The sequence below is a fragment of the Tauraco erythrolophus genome, chromosome 4 (assembly GCF_009769465.1).
Source record: "Tauraco erythrolophus isolate bTauEry1 chromosome 4, bTauEry1.pri, whole genome shotgun sequence".
NCBI lineage: Eukaryota > Metazoa > Chordata > Aves > Musophagiformes > Musophagidae > Tauraco > Tauraco erythrolophus.
The window spans coordinates 28935694-28948427 of record NC_141468.1 but is presented as its reverse complement, the minus strand read 5'-3'; the positions used below and the strand labels follow the sequence as shown (position 1 = coordinate 28948427).

The 12734-nt window shown below is 43.6% G+C and overlaps 1 protein-coding gene across 1 annotated transcript in view; it reads right to left on the bottom strand.

Moving 5' to 3' along the window:
- Positions 1-9649, bottom strand: part of CTTNBP2 (cortactin binding protein 2) — a 91330-nt gene extending 81681 nt beyond the window's left edge. Inside the window, exon 1 of the mRNA XM_086610296.1 lies at positions 9581-9649. Coding sequence (XP_086466422.1) covers positions 9581-9649 — 69 coding nt within the window. The remainder of the gene's footprint in view (positions 1-9580) is intronic.
- Between the last annotated feature and the right edge of the window lie 3085 nt (positions 9650-12734).

Below are 12734 nucleotides of genomic sequence, written 5' to 3'. Positions count from 1 at the left end.
TGGACTTTACCTTACAGGCTGCAGCAGATTTCACGCTCAGCACTTCTAACTAACAGATTTAATTCAGTCAGATACCAGGATCCACTTATCTACCCTCCTTCTTCTTTGAACCACTTCACAGTATCTAATAGCTCAAGGACACCAATTGATTTATTCACATAACTTCCTTCACAACACAGAAAAACTTTCTCTTTTTCAGATGGAAAACTGACGCCGAGAATTTTTTTCCCAACAACACGGAAACCAAGTAGTATAAACCACAATCTTCAGTAACAGCCTTTTCAGTTTCCATTCAGTGGTTTAACCACTACATTATCTACCCTTTCTAAAATATGTTAGTCTTCTCTGACAAAAAAAGATACCCAAGGTTTCTGATAGACAGGGACAAAGTTAAGAGAGGCATCCACAAAAGTATAGTGCAAGAAACATGATCCTACTCTTTTCTCCAAGTCAGCAAATTCAGCTAGTCAGGAGGTATAACACAGAGCAGCTCTTTGTCAGAAGACTGATTGTATATCACAGGTGAAACTTCATTTTTGCAGTCTTCCACAAGATATAAATGAAAACATGCTTACATTCTTAACAAACCAGAGGCATTCTTCAACATATGTGATTCAAGGAAGGGCTTTTTTAACTAAGCATCTAATCAAGTAATTAAAGTAAATGCTCAAGTACACACCCTAAACTAGAACATATGAAGAGACAGCAATAATGAGCAATTAAAAGTGCTCTCTGGTAATTTATGATTAGATATAAATAAACACAAAAAATGTTAACATAAAGACATACCAATGAGATACACAGCTTAATTTTTTATATTTTCATTTTTAGAACTTGAAGTGATAACTAGCAAAACAACTTAACGTATGAACAGTTCTCACATATCAGACTGAAAACCCACTTAGCTGAGCACCCTGTCTCCAAAAGCAGCCAACAATGGATGCCTTGAAATCAGTACCAGAGCAGGACAAGCACATAATGATACTTCCCAAAAATACTCTCCCAGCCTCCAGCAATTTTCAGCTTATGCACCTTCTGTGCCAGAAACTGTGATTTTGCACATAGTAGCCCTTGGCTGACATATCTGTTGTGAATTTGCCCCGTTGCTTTTTGGAATCCACCACATTCCACAGAACAACTACATATTTTACGAAGAACCATTACCTTTGCTCTCAGTCTGCCATCAGCTACTTCTGTTTGATGCCCTCTGATTTATTAAACACAGAAAACGCAATCTATTATTATTCACACTCCTTGCTACACACTCTATCAGGCAGGTCTTCACGTATGTATGAAGAACGAACAAAATTTCCCAAAGCTGATGTCCAAAATAAACCATTAAAGACACACAAACAGAAAGAGCGAAATAAAGAATTTAAGAGCTTTTTAGGATGAAAGAGAAAAGAAGTGAACTTTTGGGCCAAATTTCCTGCATCCATTTACAGAAGAGTTATTTTAGTGTACGAAAAATTGCATCGATCAGATGTGCATCATTATTTTACCATTAAATAAACATATGAGCCATCATTTTTCGAGTTTTGTTTATGAATAATTTTATGCCCACTGAGGCTTTCTTATCATAACTTTATCTGACAAATTCCAAAATTGGAATGCCCGCTTTTTTCCAGTACTTTAAGGACATCTTGGATTTGTTCACTATGGATAAGCAATCTTAAATCCCCTCACCTAGCGTGAGAGCGTGCATGGCAGTTGCCGAAGAGGCTACCACATCTTCTCCCCATGCACATCTCTGAACCAGCACTTATGGAGCTACAATGTAGCTTATCCTAACTGGACCAAACTACATAGTTTAAAGATTTAATACATTGTCAAAGTTGTAAAAATATTCTTCAGATTTGAGTAGATAAAGCATATGATGAAATAGGACTATCCTTTCTCTTAAACACTTCCGTGCCATCTTCTGGGGATCAAGATGTCAGCCACAGCAGGATTTCCTGAAGTTCTTATTCAGATATTTCCCTGAATCATAAAGAAAATTGTTTAGATCTAGAAGAGCAATTGTCCTAACATCTTCCAGTGGAGCGATAAGTCTTAGATCTCCAGAAAATAAAGACTGCCTCAGTAGCTCAGGGCTTATGTCTCATCTGGGGTTTAGCTACAATACCTCTGGTGGAGTGCCAAGCTGTAACAATTTAACCAACAATTTAACAACTGTGTAACTGAGCCATCCATTATATTGGTTTTATAACAGAGATACGTGAATATGTTGCCCGAGGGTGAAATTTGGCATACTCAACCAAAACACGAGAGAATTTTTTTGTCTACCTTTTTCAGATTTTAAAACGTCTGGTTTATTTGATTTATAAGAATAAAGTCTTGAAAAAGACTGTAACTTCAGTCCTCTATGTCTCTAAAACTCCATGTTATTTTTCAGATCAGTTTTGTAAGGGATGTGTGTTGCCTGGCAGCAAGTGCACTGACAATGCAGCAAACAGCTAATAACCTAAAACTCATTCAACTACTTGTGTATGTATCACAAAAAGAGTACAGGCAAAATTATAACCAGCACTGCTAACGATTAAAAGAAGCTCTACCATAAACCAAAAAGACGACAAAAGCATCTCTTCTGAATAAGAGAAGGATAATCATACTGGACAGACATCTTCCCACCTCCGCCATCTTACGAAAGAGGTTGAAACACAAAGGTCACCAAGAGGCACAGGAACCGAAAGGTCTCTTTCCCACGCACGTAGCTATTTAGAGTGTAGATGGTAAAAGTCTTTAGGGTTAAACTTATCCCATCACCCTCCCTCCAAAAGAAATATTCTTGTGAGGGGTTGGCAGTGCCAATAGTTTGGTTTTGCTGACCTAGCCCAGTTGATAGTATTGGCAACTTCAAGAGCTAAGAGTGCAGTTCATTGTCCTACCACAGCAGCTGTTATAAACTCTGTCACCTTCAGCAGAAGTCTCAATAGTTAAAGTATGAAAGCCACTGCTTTGTACTTTCCCTATGCAGAACAGAGGTGAAAAGCAAGTTAGTTGTGGATTAATCACAAATGACCATGGAAAACAAGCTCCTTCCTGCTCAGAAAGCAGCTACATAGCCTTTTTAAAGATGGAGTTGGGTAATAACCCAGGACTTGGGAAAGAAACTTGTGGAGCATAATTGAGGGCTGAAGCGGAAAGACAAGGAGAAGAAGTATAAAAATGGTGTACAGAAAAACACATAGGGAAAAACCATCAGAAGAAAAAAGAAAAAATCCTTTCAGAAGGGAAGGGAAAGGTACATATCTAAATTTTTTACATATTTATATCGAGTTCCATCACATACGCACAAGAATCCTCTTGAAGATTCACAAAGCAGACTTCCAAGATAAGGTTCTAAAAATAAAAACTTTGCTATTACTTATTAGGCTATGCAAAGCAAACTTTCCACATCATGATGGTCTCACATCTGTCAGACCCACGAAACAACTGCACCAGGCAAACACAACCCCAATTGATACATTTTACAAGATCGAGTACATCCCCCAGGTACAACTCATCTGATGAAGTATAACGATCTGTTTTGACTAATTCTATTTACTTGACTACATAGAAGTAGCTAGCGTAATTTGAAATGTCCAGGGACTCAGAGATATCTTTTGGGGGACAGACAGATATGATACAGGGCTTAGAAGAATCATCCATGCCACCTGGACTGGTAGCAGGCGGCCAGCTGGGATACCCCAAAGTGTCACATACGGGCCACGAAAGGAAGCCATCAAGACAAGACTAAAACACCTACAAGTAAGTGTGAGCTATGTAAGCTACAGAGAACCGATCAGTCTAGTCAAAACAACCAAGACAACTATTCAGCTAATCAGCCACCAGAACTATTTGCTCATAGCTCCACTGACTGTAACAGGATATTAAACACTGTGTGTACATGTAGACACCTAAATTTGAGTGTCTTGAACCCCATCCATACCTCCAAGAGAAAGCTGCCTAAGTCACTTCAATCAAAAACAGAGAACTTCACAAACCTGTTTCTAAAACAGGTTATTCCTTCTAACCACTTAATTCACTTCACCAGCTACAAAAAGAGTTTCAAGACCTAACTCAACACAAACTTGGGTATGTGGTCAAATGAATCCTAACTCTTTTCTAATAAAGAAAACTCTGCACATAGAGAGAGTATTAAAAGAAGTGGTTATAATATCCGCACAGTATTAATGAACACTTTGGGGAAAACCACAGTTTATTGCTTTGGCTGTGGAAGGCTTGTTCTTTAGTCTGAAACTAGGGTAAGAGTCTGTGACCCCATGCTTCTCCAGAAATTATCTGACACAAAAACACATGTTCATTTCCCGCCCCATCCAAGATGAACTTAAGAAGATGTGACCTGTAGGAATGTTCTTGGCAACACAAACAAATATGAAGGCAGAGAAATATCTTTCAAGGAAAAGCAATGCTGTGGAACTTGCTCCTCAACTAAGACAAGTTTCTTGCTGAAGTTCATCTGAGGTTAACACCCAAGACTTACATTAAATTTCATACAATCATATCTGAGTGATCATGAGGGTACTGTACATGTATTTAATTATTCCCACCCATTAGCTCCATGACTTTTATTACATTGTTCACCCCAAGAAATTACCTGTTTATTCTGCTCTCTCCTTCTCCAAGCACAGTTCTCTTGCTTTCTGGGTTTTTCAGAGTTTTTTTTTAAAAGGTACAAAGGAGGTTTTGTTTAGTTGTTGTGGGGAATTTGGCTTTAGCTAACTGCAAAACTTTTAACAGCTTCAACATTAACCATAAATACACCTCAAAACTGGGAAATTAATTTTTGGAAACAAAAAAAAAAAAAAACAAACCAGCCTCCGACCCCTCCAAAATTAGTAAGACACTGACCTTTACACACACCCAGATATTGTCATAGCTGTTAAAACATGTTTGCAACCTATTAACAGCCACAAACGTATACTTAGTCATTTTTTAATTCAGTGAAACTTAGGCAACTAAGTCTTTTTTTTTATGGATCTAGGCCCACAATCCTTCAATAACAATGTTTAAGCTCTTCCTTAAATTTAACAAGTAATTTCTCTTCAGAAAGTTGCTTTCAGGTAAGTCACTTCTAAGGCAAACAGTATATGATTAGGTCCAGATACAGGTACACCTTCTTGAAGCTATCTTTAGAAGTTTTCCAGAAGCTATCTTTAAGTCTTCCAGAATTTTACACCTCACTCTATGCTACAATAGAACCAAAAATCAATGCCCAAGAAAGCTTTAATTCACATACCATAAAGACAGTACCTCTTCCCTAAGCTTAGTTGACACCTTTCCATTTACATATTCAAGGATTACACAGGTATTGTAAATCAGCTGCTCCCTTTCTTAGGTAGGAGTGGGTGGAGAGGCAGACCTCAAAACTGTTGTCTTCCTGAGCTCTTTCCTTCCTGTCCTGATTTCCATCTCTATTCCTGTCTTGCTATGTCACCTCTGAGGCCAAAGCAACGATTACACAAATGAAGTCAAAGCAGTTGGGAAAACAGCCCGACCTCCTGAATCCTACAGGTTTGCACCTCCATGCCACTTTGGCACATTCGGCTCACAGCGTTACCCCTCTGCACCTCACCTTTAATGGCAGACAGTGTGACAAGGCCATGTTTGGAAGAGAAAGGAACATTTACAAAGTGGACTACATTCAACAGCTTGCTTTTCTCATGCCCCAGGACGTTCACAACAAGGGAAGAGAGGCTGTGCTGCACGCAGGTCATGGAGTAGAAGGCACCGAAAAGGCAATGCTGTAGTTTGGGGTAGAGGGAGGAGAGGCAGAAAAGGAGGTTTGAAGTATATCACTGAAAGATGCATGAAGAGCAACCTCTCATCACAGAGGAGCAGTAGGACTAAAACAGAACTGGGCTGTCTCTGCATCTCACCTACATGTGGGAATACCACACCTGCATCGCACATCTGACGACGAAAATAACTCCTCTGAACAATAACGCTACACTGAGAACTTGCATTCAGATGAGGGCAGTGGTAGTAAATCAAAGTCCTTTTGCAAGTGACCATTTTCCAGGGTCTCCCTAATTATCTCCCTAAGACCATTATCTCCCTAACAAGAGAGAGAGTCTTTGCTTTTCAAGGGTTATGGTCTCATTTTCTGCTACTTGCAATATTTTTCAGACAAGAATCTTTCCAACTCATCTAAATCAGCCTGTATAATTGATGTGGTCAAACCATTATTTAACGTTTCACTATATTGACCAGAACGACAGCTCTACTACAAGCATTCTTGCAGATCAATAGACAGTGCATATATCAAGCTAAGCATAAAATCCTACACAATGTCACCATGAAGTGTCATGGAATTTCTCTCCATTTATCGATTTTTTTAAAATCTTGACAGTTTTTTCTGTAGTGCAACTTTTTTATACTGTTACTTGACCCACAACAACCCAGACTGATCCTTCTGAGTATCATCAGTACACATCATTCTCAATGATGTTTTGACCGACGAAGACAGTAGCAAAATCTCAACTCACTTTAAAGGAGTCAAGATTCCATTCTACCAATTTCTTCTGTATGTAAGAAATTAGATGTGCGGTTTTACAGACAGTGGAAGGTACTGTCTTTCAGAGGAAAAGAACATTTATGCTTTTGATCTCTGGTCAAGTAAAATCAAACCCAGAAATTTCACTGAATAATTTTAACAAACTTCATGTTTGATATAACAGGCTTTTCACAGGCTTTGTTAAAGCTACACTGAAGCTGTAACGTGTGACAATCCAGCTCTCTATGCACAGCAGGCTGATGTTCAATGTTCAACAAAAAGACTGTCAAATTGGATTATTTCTTGCTATTACATAATCATTATTGATAGACATTATGCAGATGGAAGTCAAAGATGTTTTAAAATACACACATATGTTTTCTCTCAATTCTAGCCCAAATTACACCAACACAATTTCACTGACTTCAGTGCAATCAAGCTGTGCAGGTATGAAAAAGAACCAGAACCACTCCCCTGCCATTTTTCCTTGTCATCCTTACCATGATAAAAATACCAATATTTTGTGGGAAAGAAATGGTGGGCTTACCAAATGCTGTGCTCCATCCAAGGAAATTCAGAATGACAAGATTATCGGCTTTGCTCCTAAATGTAACATACTATAAAACAGTCTAGGCTTTTTCAGTCAAATTCTCTGGTGAAGGTAAAAGAAGAAGGGAGGGGGGGTACTTTTAATCCTTTTCTACAGTGCTTCCAAAAGCAGCAGAGTCCTATTTTCCAGGGATGTTACTGATAGTGTGCCAAGATGCAATAACAGCATTTAGTACCAAGAAACCCTACTGTATTGTCCTGTGTTATACATCTCCTGCTTACACCGTAACATTAACACATTAACATATTACTATTACAAATATCATTCTTGTAGTTTTTTACTGCACCATTTGTGCAATCAGGATTCTAAGAACAGAAAAAAAAAAAAATCTGAAACTTAAAACTGTACTGAAAATTATTTTGTTATAACTTGAAGTTTAGCATGACTTACAAGATAGTCACCTGGATGCTTACTGTCATCTTAAAAGTAAGCAAGATGATCCAGTTCGTAATTCTGTATCTTGAGTTTAAAGACAGAAGATAAGCTATTCATATTAACCTTTCAAAAGGAATACTGTATTATCATATAAACATATTTTTAAATCTTTCCATTGCACAGAGGAGTTCTTTTTACTTTCCTGTACAAGAAATAAAATGAAATCAACAATACAATGTTTATATTGGCAAGGAAAAAAAAGGATGAAGAGGATTATTAAATATTTAATGACTGAAGGCAAATTAAAAATAAAAGTAATAATAAAAATATTTTGTTATTGTTTAATTATAACTATTACTTTTGTTAGGGAGCAACACATGGGTTACTTCCTAGCATCTCTTTAGTTTTAAAAAAATATTTTAAGAGCAGAGTGCAGCGTAGAGCTATCACTCCTACCTTCCACAATGAGAACACCAAATTGCACGAGTGGCTTACACTGCACTGCCTAGCAGGACAATACTGGAGTGCTACTTGATTACAAGCTACTAGTTTGAGTTTTCAAAACTGAAACTTAAGGCAGTAATAACATGACTGTACCAAAGAATTTGGTATAAATATCTTTTACTCAAAACCAGGGCTTTAAGTATCTAGTTATCTGCTTTTATAAATTCTTACCTTAATAGTCATTTATGTCATGGTTATGTCATTGTTTTAAAAGGCAGTGATGTTATAAATATTCACCGCGTAAGGTTTACTTTTTTTAAGTAAAGCTCAATTTCCACAACACTGCCGAAGTTAGAACACGCAAGGAAGATTAAACGCACAGTTGGAACAGAGTTTCAGATAGGAATTAGTGCCTGTTTGAAAGAAAGCAAAATAATAATAATAAAAAAAAAAATATGCCAGCAATACCCTCAATTTCACAGAAACTAGCGTCCCCTCCCTTCGGGGGCCATCACCTCCACAAACGATCCCACGCAAAACGCGCGCAGCAGCGGATTTACTGCCCTAAACTCGGCATGTCGCTACGGGGCCGAGCACTTCCAGCCTGTGTTCGGACCCTGTCACGCCGCTCTCACGACGGCTGTCAACCGGGCGACTATCGCGGGCGGGTTTGACCACGCCAGGTCGGGGATGCGCCGGGCGAGGGAGAGCTGCCGGGCTGAGGGGGCTGCGAGCTGCCGCCCGGGTGAGGAGCCGGGGGCTCGCCGAGCGAGAAGGCCGCCCGAGGAGGCGAGCCCCGGCTCTCCTGCCGGAGGGCCGGGCCGGCGGGCAGGGGAGAGGAGCCCACCGCTCGCCGCGGGGAGCGCAGCCTCCGCCCGACACCTCGCTAACCGCCTGGCAGCGCGCCGCGTCCCTCCACCTCCCCAGGCGCCTCACCCACCCGCAGAGAGGACGCGCCGGGACGGGGGTTTCTGCTCGGTGTCGGGGGATGTTTCCAGCGGGGAGCCAGATCCTGTCCCCCGCGGCACGGCCCCGCAGCCGGCAGGCCTGGGGAGCGGAGACGTCTCCACACGCCGGCGCTCGGGGCGGGAGGGGGAAGGACAATGCCCCGGCGCCGAAAACGCCACACGGGAGGGAGGGAGGGAGGGAGGGAGGGAGGAAGGAGAAAGCAAAGCAAGCTCCTGTCCCCGGTATGACAGGTCCCACTGCCCCGGCCGCTGTCACCACCCCAGCCCGCCCGGACAGACGGGGCGAAGCCGCTCTCGCTGTGGCAAGCGGCGGGAGAAGCGGGGTGGGCGTGAGAGAGGCGAGACCGGGGAGCGGATCCCCGCTCCGTGGCCCCTCACCGGCGCCGCACGCCGACCCCGCGCCGGGGCAGCGGCAGCGAACAATGGGGGAGAGAACCCGCCGCTCCCGTTGAGGGGAAGACGGAGGCCGGCAGGGAGGGAGACCCCGCGCCCCTCTCTCTTCTCCCCCTGGGCGGGACGGGGCTCCGCTGCGGCAGCCGAGCCCCGTCCCGCCCCGGGGGAGAAGGAGGGCGGAGGGACGGAGCAGGGGAGGCAGGTCTCCAAGCGCCGCTTCGTCCCATCCCCACTGGGAGCCCCCTTCGCCCTGGCTGGGTCGAACCCCACCTCTCCAGCCAAGCCGGTTACCGCTGCCGTGGCCGCGGAGTCCTCCCGTCCGCCAGAGCCCGGCTCGCCGCTCGCGCCCTCCGTCGCCATCTTCCCGCTGTAACGGCTCCGGCGCGGAGAGCGGCGCGGAGCCGAGTGGCGGCAGCCGCCGCCGCCAGGCGCTTAACCCCCTCCCCGCCGGCAGCGAGCCCACCGAGAGCGGGGGCGCTTAACCCCTCCGGCGCCGCGCAGGCAGGGCTGCCGAAGCCGAGACGCCCCCTTCGCCCGCCGAGGCGAGTGACTCCCGCCGGCGGGCGCTCGGCTTTCCCCACCCACCCCCTCCCCGCCAGCCATAAGGCGGCCCGAGCCAGGCGGAGGAGGGGGAGCGGGATCTCGCCGCGGGCCGCAGGCACGCAATGGTGGCTGAGGGGAGTGCCCCCGCCACCGCGCCGCCCGGGCCCCACGCAGGCACCGCTCTCCTCCCTTCTCTCCCACGTGGCTCGGGAGCAGGAGAATGAAAGGAAAGGTTATGTATGGGGCGGAAAAAAACCCAGGATTTTTACTGTGGGCTTGGCTACCTGATCGGTGAGATCCTTAAACCAGGTGAAGCCTTTGAGGGGAAGGCATCTCTTTGCCTCTTTCCTTCCAGGGGTGCTAACAGAGGGAGTCACCTGTCCCTCCCAGTGGAGGGGCTGAGGAGGGATAGGTCCTGCTGCCTGCACTTGCCTACTGGTTTGTTTTCGAGGCGGGTGGCCTCGGAGCTGGTGTGAGGGCGGACCTTCACCCAGGCCCTGTGTGTCAGACCCAGTGCTTTGGTGCCTCTTGGTCCCAACCCTGGAGCCCACCCTGGCCTGGGGCTGTCCTTTGCCATTACAGACAGGTACGGAAGCCGAAGCCTGTTCTAACTCCTTCAGAGGAAGGTTCGGACTGCTGGGCTGAACCCACTACCACACAGGCTAAACGTTCATCCCTAGGAGCACCCCTCCGAGGGTGCTGCACTGGCTGCATCCAGGGAATGTTCCCCGAGGTATTGCCCCATTGCCTTCCCTCCGCAACAGGAACCTACTGGGAGAGCTATACACGGAAAACAAATCCAAATGTATCCTGCTCTGGAACCAATCTGCACTCATTATAAGCTGAATGTGCAACACTAGTTACTCTGCAGCCACATAGAACTTCCACCAACAGCAGGCTCCTCCGAGCCTTGCCAGTCTCCTCCTTTCACAGGGTTGCTTCAGGTCTAGGTTCACGCTGAGCTCCCTTGGCACCGCAGGCAGACAGAAATGGGCCAATGCCTTCCCTTGATCAAAGACAGCAAATGTTCTTCTAAGCATGCCGTACCTAAGAATCTAAGTATAAACATGCATAAACTTTTTCCCCTTTACATTAGCAGAAGGGCAGCTGACTTGCCATTAGTAGAATAAATTCCAACTGTATCGTAAATGTACACTGAACAGAGTGAGCAGAAGGCAGTGTATAGGATCCATTACAGGGCACATAAAATCCAGTTAAACAGATGCTTTCTGGGGTTTGGGTTTGTTTTTCTTTTTCCTTAAAAATCATCTAGCTCTCCTCCTACTCAAACTTCACACTTTTTATAACTGTAGTGAGTGCTCACATCCTTTCTACCACTGAAGCTGAGAAGCTTCATTGATGACACAGTGCCTAAACAACTTGTTTTTCTCAGTTCCCAGAACTCTAATACCATTTAATTGGTTTTAGGATATATTGTTACTTGCTTACTTTATTGACAACAAAGTACCATACATTACTCATAATTATTATTTATATAAATTTTGAAGAGTGTGTGGTGCTTTGCCATCAAGAAACTCAATGAAAAGTCATTTGTTTCCTATGGACTTTCCTATATACTTTCCTCACTCCAAAATGGTTTTAGACACTGAAATTTTTAAACCGGTTTGAGAATATCCTTTCTCTTATTGATTCCTGTCTACCGTTATCATTGCCAGTATTTTCCTGTTGTGTTAGAATCATCTGCTGACCATCAGCGTTACTTACGTGTCTGTCTAACTGAGTTGGTAGAAAGCATGCACACAACACCATGTAAGTACTATTTTTTTAATTCCATCCACATCACAGCAATGATATAGCAAAGGCTGCACCATTTATCTCTTGCTCTGCTCAGATCATAAACTCTGGTTTAGCTGATATTTTATCAATTACCAAGTGCACATTTATCAAAATAACAATGAATATTAGATTAGTCACAGCTTTCCATCTCAGACTTGAGAACTAATCTCTCTTTCCTCATCTGAAGACCAATTTAGAATGATTTCTGAGAGAGATGGGGGTGCTTAGATCTCAGCCAGCAAAAGATAGATGGATCAGCAACACTTCAGTTAAAGCCCTCCCCCAGACAACTAACATCCAGCACGTCACCCAAGCATTGGAAGCAGTTTGACCTGCTGTTGTGGTCGAAAAGATGACAGGTATACTTTTGAAGGAGGAATGGTCTATATTTCTTCTTTATGCCATGAAATGAATCATCACAACATTTTGAAAATACTATTGATTTTCTTAATTGTATGAGCCTATACTGCACATTTGCCCTTTTTCGCTCTCTCCCCTAATGATAGCAACAAGGCTTACCACTGGCATGAGAGCACTGAAATCCAGATTAGATGTTACCATTCGCTACTGGGAGTAGATTCTCGTGCTGCACAGCAATCGTTGCTGCATCATCAGCAGCACCACGTCATTTGGTAGTAGGGCCCAAATGTCTCGAGGTTTTGCTGCATGAAGAACACCTTTGGACTTGGGGTCATCTTCAAAGTAGGAAATGTTTTTTCCTTTATTGTTAGTACTACATCACTGGACAAGATCTTACTTATTCGTTGGTTACTCTGTTTATGCTACTGACATTCTCTCTCCGAACTGGCTTTAAACCCTCAGTGATTAGGCGTCTACACGCATAATAAATTAATTGAGAGAGAGGGACAGCATGACTTCGTGACTGCTCCCATAGTGCACTGTCACTGCTATGCCTGTGTTATTCAGGGTAAAACACCTCTTTAATGCATGGCTAAACCAGAATCCTTCCAGGAGAAGAAATTGCCTGTGCTTTTACAGATAATTTTATCACCACAGTTAGGCAAAGGAGTTGCTTTTCTCAGAGAAAGGTGCTCACTGTTTCACTACTAGCATGTAGCTAGCAAACTGAATGCAATTAACTCTT